At 41.3% G+C, this 19,510-nt stretch overlaps 1 protein-coding gene across 1 annotated transcript in view; it reads right to left on the reverse strand.

Annotated features, from left to right (window-relative positions):
• The window catches only part of LOC147108174 (protein unc-13 homolog A-like), a 470,724-nt gene that overhangs the window by 382,308 nt on the left and 68,906 nt on the right, over positions 1-19,510 (reverse strand). Inside the window, exon 2 of the mRNA XM_086004706.1 lies at positions 4,717-4,746. Coding sequence (XP_085860832.1) covers positions 4,717-4,746 — 30 coding nt within the window. The remainder of the gene's footprint in view (positions 1-4,716; positions 4,747-19,510) is intronic.

The raw sequence follows: 19,510 nt of genomic DNA on the forward strand, positions 1-19,510 counted from the left end.
GCTGGTTAAATCAGACCAGGTCAAAGGTTTACTAGACACAAAGCTTAGATTTGGTTTGTAAAATAGCATAATTGCCCATTTTATAAAATAAGTACCTGAAATAAAGTAAGCAATATAATTTGGGAACCAAGCCAAGTTTTCATTCCTTCTGGTGATTCCAACAGCACTTTTTCCAGTTCAGACCAGTTTCAAGGTGAGCGAGTCTCACTCAGTGCAGGGAAAGCTGAAGAGTATCCAAATCGAGTCTGTTTTACACATTCTACTTCTAGTCTTTATTTTCTTTCTAACTATCTGCATGACTTATATTTGTAGAAAGATGCAAAAAAGATACACAGGAAGCAAGAGGTGTGTAATTATTAAATTGGACAAGAGTCCATGATATTTTCTTTACAACTGAAGCTATATTCTACACAGAGAACTGCATGAGCATATACAAATCCCAACAGATGTTCTTAAGAATTTTCTCCATGTTTGTAAATTAATGGTCAGGCTCATCAGCATTATACCCTCAGGTAACTAGGAATAGCTAAGGAAAGCATTAGAAAAGGTGAGAGAGACAAATTGAAGACGGCTGCATGAAGGGCCCTAAAAGTTTTACAACGATGTTGATAACAGAAGGAAAGTCAAATAATAGTTGGGTCATAAAGGGGAACCAGTAAAATTATTGCAGATGACCGGGCTTTAGGAACATAGGAACAGGTGTAGGCCATTCAGCCTCTTGAGCCTGTTCTGTTATTTCATTAGATCAGAGATTAGTACCTCAACTCCACTTACCCACCTTTGCTCCATATCCCTCGATACCCTCATCTAAACTTCAATGGAAAAGAAAATAGGGCAGGTTGTAAATCGGGCTGCCGAATCACTATTCTCTGTTTCACACCCTAACACTTCGTGCAGCCTTTTCATCAAAAGTGGTCTACCTCAAACATTAACCAGTCTTTTTTCTTTATAGATGGTGATGGATCTGATGTGTATTTCTAGTAATTTCTGCTTTTATTTCAGATTTACACTATTTGCAGTTCTTTTTCTTTAATTATTGTTACCCAGTGCAAATTAAACAGTGTCCTTTTGCATCTGCAGTCTGGGTTTGAATTCAGTGCCGGCTGATGGGACAAAAGTTTCCTCTCACCTCTGAAGTTGGCTCCATCAACCTTCCTGGCTGTCTACTTTGACTGAACCCGATTGTGTAAAATCTTGGTATTCTACCCAAACTTTCAACCCCATCTGATGCATCGGTAAGATTTTCTTCCTCCAGCTCTAGAATATTGCCCACGTTCAGCTCACTCCTGCTGAACCTCCCACCACCCCCATCTCACCTTTGTTACCTTGAGGACCAATTTCTCTATTGCTCTCCTTGCTGAGCTCATTGTTCCATCCTGCACAAAAACTTCAGCTAATGTAGAACTCTTCAGCCCAAGTTTCCACCCTAACAATCTCTCAAAACTCCAGCAAGTGTTTATCATTTTCAAATTCCCCTTATGACCTCACTACACCCTACTAAGGTGAACCTTGCTCAACAATAGAGCCCAACCTTCCCTGGCTCTGTATTACTCCTTGCTTTCCAAACCTTTTCTCCATTAAAGTGAGATATCTTTGTCCCAGCCTTCTGGAATTCTCTTTGTAAATCTATTTGTTATTCCACCTCTCTCTGGCTTCTAAAAATATACTTTGCTCTGTGCAATTAGTCTCCCATTGTAGATTCCTTATCTTCCTCCTTGGTGTCCAGCTGTTCCTCCATGTAAAACACTCAATGCAAGAAGTACAATACAAGTTGTAATAGTACCTGGGATCCACAAGACAAAATTGTACAATAGTTGGCACAAATTAACAGTCTCATTTAAACATGTCAGAACAATGATTAGTATGAGAAATTTGAAACCTTGCAATGTAATAAGGACAAAAGGTCATCGACCTGAAACATTAACTCTGTTTCTCTCTTCACAGATGCTGCCTGACCTGCTGAGTTTCTCCAGTATTTTCTGTTTTTATTATGTAATAAGGACACTATTCTGAGGTTCAGGTTGATGCTAACAGTGCAAATTTGGTCCAACCACCACATGGACACCCCTCACCTTGGTCAACATAAACATTTACTTAAAAAAAAGTATACATGCTTACGACCTAGCACTGTCCACTGTTACCAAAATCATGTCTTCATACAGCCACAGAGAATTTCCTGAAGGACACAGCATCTCAAGTGCGACAATATCCAAAAAGACTGATCAGCAAATAATGGAGTCAGTCAATATCTAAATCAGTGTATTTTTCAATATTCTTGCATACACTTACAATAGAAGTTTTTAATCCATGTCAACAGTAAATATGAATATTTGACTTCTATTAGAAGAGAAGCTGAATGTATTTTGTTACTGAATTGTTGAACAGCTGGAGACAGTTTTTAGTATAGCATACAAAAAAACCTAAAAAAAAGATCCATCACTGTTTGTAACCAGCAATGAGATTTCAAATGTCTTTGGCTCTGACAGGTGTGAAACATACTTTAAATGTCGCTGCACATCAAGAACAGATTTTATTGCACTGCTACCGTGATAATATTTACTTAAATGCCAACTGTGATAATAAAGATCACATTTAGACAGGGGAGACTAAACAGGCTTAGATCTGAATCACAGACCAATGTGATTTTGCACTTGGTAATGGGATCTGGTTTAGGGATGCCTCAGGTTAGAAGGCTTGAGAGGACCAGGCATCAAAGCAGATGATCTAAAAAGTTTGAAATTTATTTTACAGTGATCCACCAGATCTTTGGGGCCAACTGGCTGCTGTTCTCCAACAGCTACCGGAAGGCTCGGAGGTAGGCCCACATTTGCAGGCCTGAAGCATACAGCTGTGCCCCCAATTCTCAGCACATGGCCCTGCCAGGAGGAGTGCTCGTTCCTGCACCCGGACAGGAAACCAATGTCAAGACAACTATATTTTCCCCACAGTTGCAACAGTAATTGTAGGGGCCAATTGCTCACCAACCAGCAAGTAAATTGTTGCATTGATAAATTAGACAGGGCTTGAGGTATCGATCTGATAATGAGAAAGCAGAATAGGAGTTCCCCTGGTGGGTAAAGGCTGGCATACATCATGGTACAGTATTGAGTGACACAGGGCAGGAATAGCCCAAGTTCAATCTAGTGCCTATAGAAAGTTAGTTCATCTCTCGAGCAGTAGTGGGGCACAAAATTTGAATGCAAACGTCCCTTGGCTGGGGAGGGTGTGAATAATTAGTGTGATCCTGAATTTTGAAAACATTTTTTTAACAGGTAGAGTGAAAAGGCATGGAAACAGGACTAAGTCAATAACTTTTTCAAAGAGCCAGCATAGGCATATATTGGCAAATGGCCTCCTGTCCTGTAAAATGATATGGTTCAATGTTCACTGATCCTCTGATGGCAAGCACATCATGGATACTGGTTTAGGCATGGCTGTGATGCCATGCATAGTGTCACATCCTGCTGATAACTCGGTTTAAGGTTATATAAGAATCACCACTTGGATAAGGTACCAAAGGACTTTCAACACCTTTGGAAAAATACCTTCACGTGTCATCACCTACAAGAGAAGAGGGGGAAAAACAGCATTCTCTTTTAAAGAAGTGCCATATGCTTTCGGTCAACCATGTGAATTATATGCAAAATGGCAGCAGTAGTTTGTCATTAATCTCAAGGCATACTGGGCCAAAAATTTCATTCGTAGGCGTACCTCTGGAGTAAGCTGCCGCCCCGCAAAAGAATTATGCACCTACCTGCTGGCGGCGAGGCTGCGAAAACTTGCGGTCTGAGGCTGCGAGGCGGAGGGCAGCATAATGGTCCACGGATCCCAGGAATGCAGGCGGTGCGGAAGCGTACCTGGGATCACGTGGGCCTGGTCCTCCAATCACAAAGCAGAATTCCATTTTAATCATTTCCGAAGGGAATCCCGTAATAAGATTTAATGGAATCCCAAAATCCGATCTAATTACAATTTACAGGATTAGAATTTAATTCGTAAGTAGCTTCATTCCACCAACCTCACTAAAAATTTAATTGATATTTTAAGACATTAAAACTGTAATCCAGGACAATATTTGCAGAAACTCATTTGATAGTGTATGTGTATAATTTACGATCTGAAAATGTTTAATTAATGCCTTAGGTGTCCCCTTATGCTGATGCAAACAGGCCCTGCGCGCCTGTTTGCATCAACCGTAACATTTCCATGCACATTTGCTGGTCAGTCAGACCCCAATTCTGCACCAGCGATTGCTTTTTCGTGGCCCGCATGGATGGCTTGTTACTCGTACATTGACAGACTGCAAGTTCCGGATTTCACAGAAATCCCTAACTTGCAGTGGATTTCAAAGGAGGTGTGGTGGCGTACTCAGAGTACGCCGTCATACCAACTGCAAAATCCGGGCCACTATATATTTGGTGTACACAATAACCAATTTCTCCATTACAACTGTTTGTGTAACTGTACCTATAACATGCATAGAGACCCCAGTAATTCCATTTGTTAACAACAATGAACTGGAGAAATTGTAAAGATGAGAGAATCTACCAGCACGATGGCCATCTCCACACTTTCCCATGTATCTGGTTAACTTGTGGCCACAATTGCCAAGAAAAACTATTCTATTGATGAAATATTTATTTTTAAATCCGGAGATCTGAAATATAGTAAAAATGACATTAGCAATTCTCAAGAAGAATTAGGAAAAAAGCTTACCTTGTGGTCCATCAAGTTTTGCTTTCTTAACTGAAAAAGAAGAAAAATATTATAATTTTATTCTAAAAGTTTCACTTCATTCACTGCAGTAAACATTCAGAATAATTGTCATCACCCACTCACAGGAGGGCATGTCAGAGAATCTGGGTTACAATGTTGTACCCTTATCTTTAACCCTTGCTCCATGAGTGCAGCTACCCCTAGACAATCACAAAAATGTTTTAACTAATTTTGGATGGTAATTTTGTTTAGGTGCTCATAGAATTGCATCAAAATAACTAATCATACATGTAGTCTGCAGTAGGAGCTTCCCATTATACTCCTGTACTCTGGCATTCTCTTTCTAAACTACTCTGCCTTTCTACATCTCTACTCATCCTCAAAATCTACCTCTGCAAATCACATCTCCTTAACTCTTCTGCCAACACTTGCTACGTCCAATTCCCCTTGTGAAACACTTCAGGTGCTTTAAAGAAGTTATGCAAGGACAAGTTGTAATTGTAATAGGTACTTCTGAAATTGTTGATAGAACAAGTGCAGATGGAAAGTGACTACTGTAATACTACAGAACAATTCATTGGTCTGAAGGCTCATTTAAATGTTGTGATTAAAAACAGAAAATGCTGGAAATACTCAGCAGGTCAGGCAGCATCTGGGGGGAGAGAGAGAGAGAAACAGTTAACATTTCAAGTTGATGACCCTTCGTCAGAACTGCGCCAGTTCTGACGAAGGGTCATCGACCTGAAACATTAACTCTTTCTCTCTCTCTACAGATGCTGCCTGACCTGCTAAGTATTTCCAGCATTTTCTGTTTTTATTTCAGATTCCCAGCAACCGCAGTATTTTGCTTTTAAATGCTGTGTTTGTACCTATATCGCAACTACCATTGATATTATCAGTGATGAAGTACACCACTTTGTTTAGCAAAGCAGGATATTAATGACTATACTTGAAGAAACTACAGTATAAACTAGAATGCACATTTATTTCCAGTATAATTGAGGTTCCTGTCACTTTATTTCAGAATGCTAATACAGAATTGCCAAAAGCAGTAGTGGCAGTTCTGGGCCAAATTTTCCTGGACTGCATAAAAATTTGTAGGTATCTTTAAATTGCCAAGAGTACCACGGAGGTGTGCTCTCACTGGGGACAAAAACTCGGGCATACTTTTCTTTTGTAACTTCATTATGCCATCAATTTGAGATCTCACAACAGCCCAAGGTTACAAAAGCCACGCTGTTTAACATTAAAGATGATCAATGTCCCTCTCCCCTTCACCGTACTGCAAAAAAAAGGCAGAATACCCTTTGTTGCAATCAACAACTAATAAAACATTTTACCACCAACCATAATTTGGGGTGCCACAAATTGAATAGGATTCTGCCCTTTTTGTTCAACTCTGATAATAACATAGAGGCTCAAGCAACAGATATTCAGCATTGGCCCACATTCAGGCTTATCCTGTTGTTTCCCAGTTTTTGCACTGCGTAGTTTCAGAGCAATACACTTTTCATTTATAGAATGCAATGGTGACATGCAGTTAAATACAATTGAGAATAATCAACATTGAAATCATAACAAAATGAACATTCAAAATATAAATTCAAAATGCCCAGACCATTAAAGTGTTATGTTAAATAAAGTGATTAAATTCTTATGTTAATGTCGTTAAGGAAACAGAGGAGACTTTTAAAACAGAAGTGATCACTTCAGAATACTGGACACTGGATAATGTCAGCTGTGCTTCTCCAGAAACTAAGCATCATTACTTTTTGAAAAATTGCAAACATAGTACATTTACTCTGATGTATAAAAAATGTCTTCCCTGTATGACTGCACAGTGCATCTAAATGTCTCTGTCAAATTCACTAGTCAGCTGTCAGCCCTAAGGGTTCTAATTCAAAACCCACAGTGACAGTAAAACAGGAAATCTCACTAATTTAAGACCCTTCCTAGTGAACTTCCATGCATATTAACTCACGCCATTGCACATTCTTAGCCATGTCACCCTATGAATTCAGGGGTGAGAATCGGGACAAAGCCTTTAGGCATTTTAGCAAATAGTTTGCAGTTATAATTTTTAATAACTAATTTCTGAAATGTTTACAATAACTTGAGTACTTTGAATAAATGTTAAAAATAACTGATCAGATATGATGTATTCTGAATCAATGTAATTTGAACAGCTTACACAATAAGGGCATAGCAAAAAATGTAGTTGTTAGCATTGAGAATCAGTGACTAGGTTTGTTTCAGAATAAAGATCCTACATTACTGGATCAAACCTTTACTGCAGCTACTACTTTTTTCCAATTTTCCCTCCTTACTCAATGGTACAATTTCAGAGTTTTATAGAACTGATTTGCTTTTCAACTTTTACAGCAGCTTCAATTTTTGATAATCTGACCTTGCAGAGTTGCATGGCCCACAGGATTAACAATAATCCTATTTGCAGTAACCAGTGTACTGAAATTATTATAGTTTTGCACTACAATAGTTTTTACTTGGGAAATGGCAGAATATTAAACATGAACTCGAGTTTCTTTCAAGCTAAAATAATTTGAAATATTTATTAAACAGAAGCATAAAATAATTCAGCAAATAACATTGATACAACACATGAAATGGGTCATTACTCTATTTCTCCTGAGGTATTGTTGAAGTGTTTTCTGATTTTGAGTAATCCACTGTAACGTTTGCTCCATTCTCAATAACAGTATGCACTAGTGAGAATTTTCCTCAACTGAGCACCAGTTTTCAAAAGTACTTAACTAATCAGTCTGTTTGAAATCAGGTGATCAGCTAAAACTTGATTACATCCAGAAGCACAATTAATACTTATGCAACCTTGATCTGTTTGAAATTGAAATGAAACGTGACAAGATTTATGAAAGGGAAATCCTGATGACAAACCTATTGGAGTTCTTTGAGGATGTAACTAGTGGAGTAGACAAAGGGGAACCGATAGATGTGGTGTATTTGGATTTTCAGAAGGCCTTCGATAAGGTCTCATACAAGAGGTTGGCGAACAAAATTAGGGCACATGGAATTGGGGGTAATATACTAGCATGGATTGAGAATTAGTTAACAGACAGAAAACAAAGAGTAGGGACAAACAGGTCTTTTTCAGGATGGCAGGCTGTGACTAGTGGGGTACCACAAGGATCGGTGCTTGGGCCCCAGCTATTCACAATCTATATCAATGATTTGGATGAGGGGACTAAATGTAACATTTCCAAATTTGCTGATGATACAAAGCTAGGCGGCAGTGTCAGTTGTGAAGAGGATGTGAAGAGGCTTCAAGGGGATCTCGACAGGCTGAGTGGGCGAGAACATGGTAGATGGAATATAATGTGGATAAATGTGAAGTCATTCACTTTGGTAGAAAAAACAGAAAGGCAGAGTATTTCCTAAATGGTGAAAGATTAGGGAAAGCAGATGCTCAAAGGGACCTGGATGTCCTTGTACATGAGTCACTGAAAATGAATGTGCAGGTGCAGCAAGCCATTAGGAAGGCAAATGGTATGCTGGCCTTCATTACAAGAGGATTTGAGTACAGGAGTAAAGAAGTCTTACTCCAATTATATAGGGCCTTGGTGAGACCACACCTGAAGTACTGTGTACAATTTTGGTCTCCTTACCTAAGGAAGGATATACTTGCCATAGAGGGAGTGCAACGAAGGTTCACGAGATTGATTCCTGGGATGGCTGGACTGTCGTATGAGAAGAGATCGAGTAAACTAGGCCTGTATTCTCTTGAATTCAGAGGAATGAGAGAGGATCTCATTGAAGCATACAAAATTATTACAGGGCTTGATGGGTTGGATGCTGGGAGAATGTTTCCCTTGGCTGGAGAGTCTAGAACCAGGGGCCACAGCCTCAGGATAAAGGGTAGGCCATTCAGGACTGAGATGAGAAGAAATTTCTTCATACAGAGGGCAGTGAATCTTTGGAATTCTCTAACCAAGGGCTGTGGAGGCTCAGTCATTGGGTATATTCAAAACAGAAGTCGATAGATTTCTGACTAGTAAGGGCATCAAGGGATATGTGATAGGGCCGGTGAATGGAGTTGAGGCAGAAGATCAGCCATGATCTCATTGAATGGCGGAGTAGGCTCAAAGGGCCGAATGGCCTACTCCTGCTCCTATTTCTTATGTTATGTTCTTAGATGACATTGGCAAATACAATTAACTCTCATACTACAATATCTGAATAAATACGTGCGTAGGTGAAGTTCAATGAGTTACACAATCCAATCAAAATAGTATACAAATTGGTCTGCAGAGATGACAAACAGTTACCTTCCCATCAATCATGCTAATTACCGTAACCTCAGAACAAAATATTTTTGATCAAAACAAAACATCATTTTGATTTCATTGAATGCTAGCTTATAAGCCTTTAACTGAAAATGACAAACAAATCTACAAATTTGCCACACCATTCACCAACTCTCCTAAAGGCATTGGGGTATGGTTAAAATAGGTACTAGTATCTCTCTGGTGCTTCGCCCATTCATCAGGTGCGAGCGTAGGCAGTGAGTGAAGACAACCTATTTGACCAAAGGGGCATCACATCCAGACTCTGATATCACCCAATGTCCACAACAATGCATTTGCCATCTTTGTCACTTGATAGTGATCAGCAGTAGAAACCTGGGCCAATATTCCCACTTCGCCCATCTGAGGGCAAGCAGCCCGGGTGCACCCCTACCATCATCCTGGACAAAATAGCGGGGTAGATTTTTAACCTCAGCGGGTTTTGCGCGGTTGGGGAGCGGAGCCAAGTCTCCAGTCCTAAGTTTGAGTCTGGGGTATTTTTTAACTCCTAGGCCTCATTTGCAGGCCACTGTTCAGTTGTTCACATGAAATGGGTAAAAGGCAGCTTCTGGGAGTGGAAATTCAGGCAGCCAGAGCCTATTGGCTGGCCCTAAGCTAACTGCCACCTCCCCCTCCATTCCTGCCAAGTGGGGAGAGTTTTTAAATGACTCCTAGTGCAGACGAGTAGAGAAAAATTCCAAAATCTTTTCACTGCTTAAATATTCCCTGAGGTAAACTATCTCCATAATTTAGTTGTTCTTTTCCTAAAAACACACATTTAAAAAAAGCTTAATGTGTTTAAAAGATGTTTAAAACAAAAAGGAGAATCCAAAATAATCCAGTTTTTCTGAATAATTAAAATCCGCCAAACAAAATTGTGGAAACTAATGGCTTGAAGGTGTGGCTTCGGAGAATGTAATAACGTTTCCAATCATTAATTAGGGAGAAAAACATTTTCCCATTTTTTTATTAAAAGAGGAATTGCAGCCCTATTTTCTTTGCTAACAATAATAAGTGATTTCATTCTACAGAGTAATAGATAATCAGATTTTAATAGTTTGAAGAAAGTCAGCAATACAAAAAAGAAATACTGTAGTAATTCTAGTGGAAGAAAAGACTGGCATCCGATCCAAAGGGTGTCCTGGTAGGTCAGCTAACAAAGAGTAACTAAGCCATACAGACTCAGGCAAACTATTTAACTTCCTGGGGCAGTGAAAATGACCACTGCTCCCCGCTCCACCCCTCAGTACTGCTCTTGCTGCAAACTCTGGATGCTTCGGGGTTGTAAATAGAAACATAGAAGATAGGAGCAGGAGTAGGCCATTCAGCCCTTCGAGCCTGCTCCGCCATTCAATGTGATCATGGCTGATCATCCAAATTCAGTACCCTGTCCCTGCCTTTTCCCCATATCCCTTGATCCCTTTAGCCTCAAGAAATATATCCAACTCTTTCTTGAATATATTTAATGAACTAGCCTCCACCGCCCTCTGTGGCAGAGAATTCCACAAGTTCACCACTCTGGGTGAAGAAATTCCTCCTCATTTCAGTCCTAAATGGCTTACCCCTTATCCTTAGACTATGACCCCTGGTTCTGGACTCCCCGGCCATCAGAAACATCCTTCCTGCATCTAGTCTGTCCAGACCTGACAGAATTTTATAGGTTTCGATGAGATCCCCTCTCAATCTTCTAAACTCCAGTGAGTACAAGCCCAATCGACATAATCTCTCCTCATACGTCTACTGTGGATGGGAATTCTAATAGCAGAAAGAATGAATTTTAGGAAGGGGGGGGACGACCAGGGGCGATGAAGAGAATTTTTTTTAAACTCTGCAAGTTATGATGAACTGGAATCCACTGCCCGAAAGGGTGGTGGAAGCGGATTCAATGGTAACTTTCAAAAGGGAAGTGGATATATACTTAAAAAGGAAAAATTTGCACAGTGACTGGGGAAGAGTAGGACTAATTGGATAGTTCTTTCAAAGAGACAGCACAGGCACGATGGGCCGAATGGCCGCTTTCTGATTCTATGATTTTTTTTATAAGGTGTCAGCATGAAATGAGAGGGAGTGGGGAAGGGCAAACCCTAGTATGATCTTGGTGAAGAGGGGCGAGGAGGTGGTTAGAGAGAGGGGAATGCTTCCGAAGGGTGGAGTGGGAAGTCGTCATGGTTTGATGCAGCCTTTGGGGACTTGGAGTGGTTAAATATGGGTAAACCCAAATAACACTTAAAACATTTTTTAGCTATTAATTATGAAGTTAAAGAAAGTTTTAAATAAATCACAATGCACCATTCCAGTATAAAAATTCTCCAGAGAAGCATGCCGCCCCACTTCCCAGAAATGCGTGCACCAGTGGGTGAAGTGTGAGTCAGCGTTTCGAATTATGTATATTGTTAATACCTACACACGCCTGCCACCAATGAATTAAAAGATAATGCACAATGGCATTTTAAATGCAAGGTACACAAAACCAGGAGCAATCCATTCCAACAAGTGGTCTGCTAAAAAGCAAGGAAGGTAGGAGGTGCATTTTGAACAGGGTTTCTTTTATACAAGTCCCTAGTGTACTAGAATTCTGCTTAGTAACATAATGTGTGGAGGCAGCGTGTAAAGATTATGTGCTAGATTTGACTGTTTAGTAGCATTGTGTGGAGGTGGGGTGTAAATGTTAGTCTGTGAAATATATAGTTTTAGGTACACTGAAACGGACAATATGTACAATACATAGGATGTGAATTATAAATGGGTCCATTTTACAGAATAAAACTCATGAGTCTTTACCATGTAGTACATTTTCATAAACGTTTAAGAAAATAATCAGTAGAATTACTTTTAAGAATATCAAAGAAAATCTAATCCTCAGGTCAGACTGTAGTACTTTCATTGCTTCATTCTGCTGACAACTGTTAGCTCATACCACATCCCATAACACAGCATCCTAACTATCAGTTCAAACCCCATTACAAGAGCAAAATACTGCAGATGCTGGAAATCTGAAATAAAAACAGAAAATGCTGGAAATACGCAGGTCAGGCAGCATCTGTGGAGAGAGAAAAAGAGAGATAGCCTTTCAGGTCGATGACCTTTTGTCAGAACTGAAAAAATCTGAAATGACCTCAAACCAGGAACGCTCTCCCTAAATTCCTTTTTCAACAGCCAGGCTCCTCAAAACTTATCTTTGACCAAGCCTTTATTCACCTCCCCTAACTTCCTGCTCAGTGTTATTAACACAGGAGGAGCAAAAGACAAAGTGCTAACAGCACAGAAACAGACCATTTGGCCCAACTGGTCTATGCCGGTGTTTCTGCTCCACATGAGCCTCCTTCCACCCCTCTTCATCTCACCCTATCAACATATCCTTCTATTCCTTTCTCCCTCATATGTTTATCTAGCTTCCCCTTGAATGCATCTATGCTATATGCCAAAACTTCTCCCTGTGGAAGCGAGTTCCACATTCTAACCGCTCGCTGGGTAAAGAGGTTTCTCCTGAATTCCCTTTTGGATTTATTAGTGACTATCTTATATTTATGGCCCCTACTTCTGGTCTCGCCTGCAAGTGGAAACATCATCTCTACGTCTACCCTATCAAAACCTTTCATAATCTTGAAGAACTATATCAGGTCACCCTCAGTCTTCTCTTTTTCTAGAGAAAAGAGCCCCAGCCTGTTTAATCTTTCCTGATGGGTATAACCTTTAGACTATTTGTTACATGAAAAAAAAAGTGCAAGCTGTTACTCTTGCTTGGTTCTAGTCACACCAGTGAACACTCATTTCATTCTATTATTTTAAATGGAAATAAATTATGAGGGGGTTACAGTTCAATCATAATTTTAAAAATCTCATCAGTTCACATACTGTGGCATTGATCCAAGAGGTACCGTTATGGACAGTAGAGAAAGTTTCTTCAGTATATTAAAAGGAAAGGCCACTTCACGTGCCTGGTTTAAAGATCAAAGACAATACATGAAATAAATCAGTAGATAAAAAGGTCACAAATAGTTTCTAAACATTTTTTTTTTTTAAATAAATGTAGCACAAATACACAATGGCCCAGAAATTCGGGTCCCAACACGCGAGTACGCACGGGGTACTCACGTGTGGACCCAATGGAAGTGCCGGTTTCTTGGATGCACTGCGCATGCGCGGGAAACCGGCACTTCCGTTCCTCTGAACGAAGGGGTTCAGAGGTCGAACGCGTGCACGCGGGAGTCTGCGCGTGCGCTTTGAACTTACGTTTTGTTTTTTTTAAAAACAGGTTTTTCCGTGAGGGTAAGTCTTTAGATTTTAGAAATGTAAAAACCAGGCGTAAGGACTGCATTTTAAAAGGTAAGTGGTCAATTAATTAAAATTAAAACATTTTTTCCACAGGTTTATTATTTTTAAATACTTTAAAGCAAGGTAAGTTTATTTTTAGCCCTGTTTTTTTATAAAATTCTTTTTTTCAAAAATTTAAATTATTGTTTAAAATAGTTATTTAATGTAATTTATAGTTTATTTAAAAGTGTGATTTTTTTTGATTTTTAAAAATTTATTTGAAGGTTAACTACTGTTTTGGGCCCTCAGCATTCATACGTTTTGACAGGTCTTTCTGTCAAGACTTATGAATGGAGCATTCCCTGTTCCGATTGGCTGCCCATGGCTCACGTGATCCCAGGGGACGCATCGCACTAACTACGCCCCTGGGACATGCAAGCACAGCGCGCCAGCAGCTGGAGCAGGCCCCGGAGGGGAATTCCACGCAGGCCCAGAGCTCAACTGCCGGCGCGCAAGGTAAGTGTAGGTCGGGGGCTTGCACCCACGGGAAGCCCCCGACCCGAATTTCTGGGCCAATGCATTTGAATTGCTCACAAGATAACCTTTTTAAATTTAACATTCTTAGTGCAACATTCACATAGGAATTGCCTTTGTTGTTATTTAGAAATTGCATGTTACGTTCAGACACATCAATCTGCCCCATAGTAACTAACATTGCTTGACACTTTTCTATCTGACATCAAATGGCTCTCATCTTTCCAGAATCAAAATGGCACTATGATTAGATGATGTCACAGGTTGATAAGTACTTGATACACATTTTCAACCATTCACATTATGTGGCACATGTAAATCATGGTACAGTACTATTTTGCTAGCTTGGTTCAGTGGTAGCATTCTTGGACCCACAGCATTCAGTCTGAGGCATGTCCCACTCTAGGACTTGAGTGCATATTAGGACTTGAGTGCATATGAGTCAGTGCAGTATTGAGGGAGTGCTGTAATTTGGATGGGATGATAAATTTAGGCCCCATCCATCTATTCAGGTGATCATAAACAATCCTATTCAAAAAGCAGTGTGTTCTCCAGGTGTCCTGGCCAACATCCTTCTCTCAACCAAAGGCAGTAAAAACAGAACAACTGGCTATTTATCTCATGTTTTGTTTATAGGACCTTGCTATGCACACATTGGCTGCCATGTTTGTCTACATAACAATAATGACTGCACTTTCCAAGTAATTGATTATCCCAAAATGCTTCATGAGCATTGTGAGGATGCAATAAGGCGTTATATAAATACAAATGGTTTGTTTCTTTAACTAATTATATTGTTTTACTAAAAAACTAAATGATTTACAACTTAGATTTTTTTAAATAACATTTATGGGAACAGTCTGATCATGGTCTGGGAGCTTTCCGACAGTTATTGTACTAGCAATATCTGTAATACTCATTGTTTTTATGGTCATGAAATGTAGGAGGTCTGTTACTTTGCATTATTCTTCAGGTAATATAATTCAGCACTTAAAGATACTGCACATGGCGATATTATGCAACCCAGTTGTGCGTCACATTCCTCTTCAATTAATTATCACTAAGGAAACACATGCTAGCCAAACTGCTATATTTAGAAAACTGATCCTGACTGGTTTTCATATTCTACATCAAACCAGCGGTTTAAGATGGTATAATTTCTTGGCGTCAGTGTTAATTTACGCAGCAGTGTAATGTAGCTCAAAACCGCGACAGTCCTCATTTAAAATTCATAGAAATAATACAGAACAGCATTTGGAAAAAAATTCTAATTAAACATTCTGTATCTGTACAAGAAAAGTTTTTTTGATAATTGCTATCTTGCAATAACAGTAATGAAACTGTATTTTGTGTATAGCCAGTATATTACTGTGAATATTTTAAATACTATTTTATGAAATGGTTACTTTCAATGAACAGAATATTTTAAATATTAAATCGGATTTTAGTCAACTGCATTAAGTCATTATCATTTTGGGATTTCCTCAAAAGTATGAGCCACAAACCTAAATTTAAACTGAAATTCAGTTAATTGCCTTTTATAACACACCATTAATGTAAAGTATGATTATAATCAGATTTCCTATTAAAAATATAGAAGTTTGAGGGAAATCAGCAGTATAAAAGTAAAGAATAAAAGGTAAAAATAAATAGTGAAATTATTGAAATTAAATTATTTAACTTTTGAAAATGCTATAAAAACTTAGTTTCTATCTTTACTCATAGGATTAAAAGATACCCAGTGTATATGAGCAAGGCAGTTCAGGGAATGATGTCAAACAGAAAGTACATCTCTTGTGGTGATGTATACTTTCAGCTCCTGTGTCACTATCACCTACATTACCCTTTCACTTGCATCAACACTACAACGGGTAATGCAACTGCTAGGTTACTGTGAAACAGTTGAACAAGTAGACCCCGAATTTGCTGGAGTGGGGCATCTCACGGCATGCCCCGACAGTTAGACTTGGTCCTGCACCCTTCAGCTCAAAATATTGTTAGCCAAAAGTTGCTGGAAGTGCGCGCTGATAACAGCGCAGCGAGGGCAAAAGGGCATCTGGGACCTTAGTGAACAATGGGACATACAGTGTATCTTCTTAACCAATGAGATTTAAGAATTGAGAAATAAATAGAGGAAGGACTGAGAAGGAGGGTGAATTCAATGTCAAATTAGGTAGAGAGAAATAAAGGCCGGAATCTTTAGCCGTGATCGGGGCGGGTGCGTGCGGGCCACATAACGGGTCGCCATCCCAAAGTTTTTAACAGCGTGCTCTGCACTGCACGTTTAACTCAATTACATCAATTGAAAGTGTCATACGGGTTTCCTGGTCCAATTAAATGGAGCGGGTCTGCGGGCGTCACCGAGGACTCGTTTTCAGCTCAGGTATTTAAAGGAGCTTTGCACACATCCCAGTTGGAGGAGGCATAAAGGTGGCAATTGTTCGATATCGCAGAATTTGTATGGGTCCAAGCAGACATGGCGTCACAGCGATAAAAGGCTGCGCCCAGATTCTCCCTGGAAGTCCTGGTCCAGGGAGTCAGAGTATGCAGGGAGGTCCTGTTCCCTGGGGTTAGGCGCAAGAGATCAGCCAAAGACACCAAGAGGGTGTGGCTGGAGATCGCGGAGGAGGTCAGCAGTAGAGATGTAGTAAGGTGGTCCTGCATCCAGTGCTGGAAAAGATTTAATGATCTCATGAGGTCAGGAAAGGTGAGTGCAATGCCACATTCAACTACATCCTGTTGTGTGCGTCACCCCAACCCCTTCACTCTGTCTTCCCAAGCCTATTCCTGCACGTCAATCCTCACACCGACCTACCTTGCAAGGTGCACCCATCCCTCACTATGCACCTACTCATATCCCCATCTGACTAACCAGCACTCACCCTCATCCTAATGCAATAATCGGAAGGAACGCCACAAAAGGAGGCCATTTGGCATCATGTCACTCCCTCATAGTCACCCTCTACAAATGTAGCACATCCATTCCTTACACTCATTCCATCACTCTCGCTACTCTCTGTTCTCTTCTTTCCCTCCTTGCAGGAGAAGAGAGCCCAGAACAACAGGAAGCAGCAACGAACCGGAGGCGGCCCTCCAGTTTACACCAACTTGACTCCAGCAGAGGAGGAGGCACTGCAAATTACTGGAGTTGCAGAGCTGCTGGCGGTAGGAGATGGAGAGAGAGGGACCTCCCAGCAACCTGGTGACAGAATTAAATATCATACAGCCACATGGCATACAACAGTCACTCATGGTGACTTGATGTCAGCAGCCACTGAAGTGTCATCATGTGCATAATGGTACGTCTCACATTATTACATTTCTAATTCATGTCTTTACTCTCACAGGTGCATCGAGTGCACCCCCCCACTGTACAGCCAGAGGAGGATGGCTCCTCAGAGGAAGCTCCACTCTGAGGGTGCACAGTCACCAGACCCATGCACACCCAGCACCAGCGCAGATACGCGCACCTCGGTGGGTCCAGCGAGACAGAGTAGTGTTGTCACCTGGTGTCTCTCAGATCACAAGTGAGAAAGAGCAGATGGTGGAGACACGGACAGCAACGGAGGTTGCAGGACGCTTCAAGCTCTGCTCAACTGCATACAGATGCTGAACTTAGAGGGCCATCGAGAAAGAGTTTGATCTTGGAGGAGCAGCAACAAATGCGCAAGGCTCTGGCAGCTGCGATGTGTGTGACTGTACAGAGAATGGAGGAGTCCATCTCCAACAAGAGCACCACCATCTCACAGGCGATGGCGATGATTATGGTGACGATGTGCTGTTCCATGGAAAGGATGGCCACCTGCATGGAGCAGGAAATGCACCAGTCGAACGAGAACATGCTTGCTGTGAACAACAGATTGCAGACTCTCATTGACCTCATCTCGACAAGGAATACCAACATAGACTTGGGTGTTCATCGCCCCACTGATATGCAGCAAGGTGCTCTCCAGCTCCTTGCCAGCAGGGAAGTGCGGGTGGCCCATGAGAGGGATGATGGTGATCATTATAGCACTCCTTAGCCTCAACGGTATCATCAACCACATCTTCAGTGGATAGTCCTTGTCCCCAAACAGCCAGCCAGTAAAAGTCTGTTTGGAGGTGCGAAGAGCGGAGGGAGGGTGGACTGGCACAGCACGAAAGAGTCATGACAGCTGCCAAGGAATCTGGCACCTACATGCATGATCTCTTTATGGTTGCAGACGAGCTGCACATCGAGGGAGTGGAAGTCCTTGCGGTTTACAAACACTCCTGGATGATGTCTTGATGGGCATGTGTACAGTCGATGATGCCCTGCACCTGTGGGAAGCCAGCCAGAGCTGCAAAGCCAAGCGCCAGCTCAGTAACACTGGCTTCATCAGTGGCAAATTTCACATAATTGTCTGATTTGTGAAACAAGGCATCAGTCACCTGGGTGATGCATCTGTGGGCGGCCGACTGAGAGATCCTGCAAAATGTCTGCTGCAGATCCCTGAAAGGAGCCAGAGGTGAAGAAGTTGACGGCGGTGGTGACTTTGACAGCCACTGGTAAGGCGTGTTTTCACCTGCTCCTCTGGGCAGTAGGTCTTGTTCCAGCAAGCTGCAAAAGTCTGCGATGACCTGGCACAATAGCCTGAGCCTCCTGAAGCACTGCTGCTCAGTCATGTTGAGGAAGCTCATCCTCTGCCTGTATACCCTGTGTTAGGGGTATCTCATCCGGCACCATGCACCCCTGTGCTGATACTGTCTCCTGTGGAGCATCAGGTTGGTAAGGAGAAGGCTGCTGGTGTGGCTGGTGTTGGTGCTGGGGCTCATCTTGGTCCGATTCTGAAGTCCAAGGTGAGACAGCATAAGCGGCACCCATGCTGATCTAATAGATGCCAGGTAAAGTGGAGATCAGAGGCACAATCCTCCAATGTACTGAGAGTGACTAGCAATGTGGTGAGAGTGGCTTCAGAGGTTTCAAAATTCACCTGCAAACTTCTGAAAGGTAAATCTCTGCACAAAATGGTGTCAGCAAGAGTCTTTCCCTTAGGCAAGGAAGCAGTTGTAAGATGTGAGTATGTGCTTTTTCCAGCTGTCACTTCATGAACTCACAAAATGACCACTGAGCATCCACATTCCTTTCACAGGCCAGGTTCCCGAGGTGCGTGAATCCCGTGCGCAACCAGTTAAAGTTCAAACCTGATGTTAAAAGGGCAGTTAAGGGTCTGTAAACAAGCAGTTAACAACCTCAATGAGATCGCCCGCGTCTCCAGAGTGGGTCCATGGAACGTCTCAAAACGCACGCCAGTAAAGGCTGAAGTCGGTGGGATGACAGCGGGTTCCTGACACACTCAATTTCTGCGCTTTTAACCGCCGACCTGCCACCAAACCCGCACGCTCTCCAATGTGAAAACTCCAGCCAAAGAGAGGGATAGAGAGAGAGAAAAAGCGAGAGAGGAGACAAAAGGTAAAGAAAGAAAAAAGAAATTAAAATATAAAAATGACATTTATAACATCTCCAATTACAATTCATTACCTGAAGGTAGTCCCAACTCTCTGGGCAAGAGAGATTGATTGGCAGTCATTAACAATTATCACATTGTTGTGCTATTAATTACTAGACTTAACTTTCTGTGGTGCATTTAATGGGCAATTAATGTGCAACGGCAGCAATTTCATGAAACTCACGGAGGTTAAGGACAAGATGCTGTTTTCGTGAAGCT

This window comes from Somniosus microcephalus, chromosome 13 (genome assembly GCF_052327205.1).
Source record: "Somniosus microcephalus isolate GS21.2 chromosome 13, FLI_Smic_1.0, whole genome shotgun sequence".
Taxonomy (NCBI): Eukaryota; Metazoa; Chordata; class Chondrichthyes; order Squaliformes; family Somniosidae; genus Somniosus; species Somniosus microcephalus.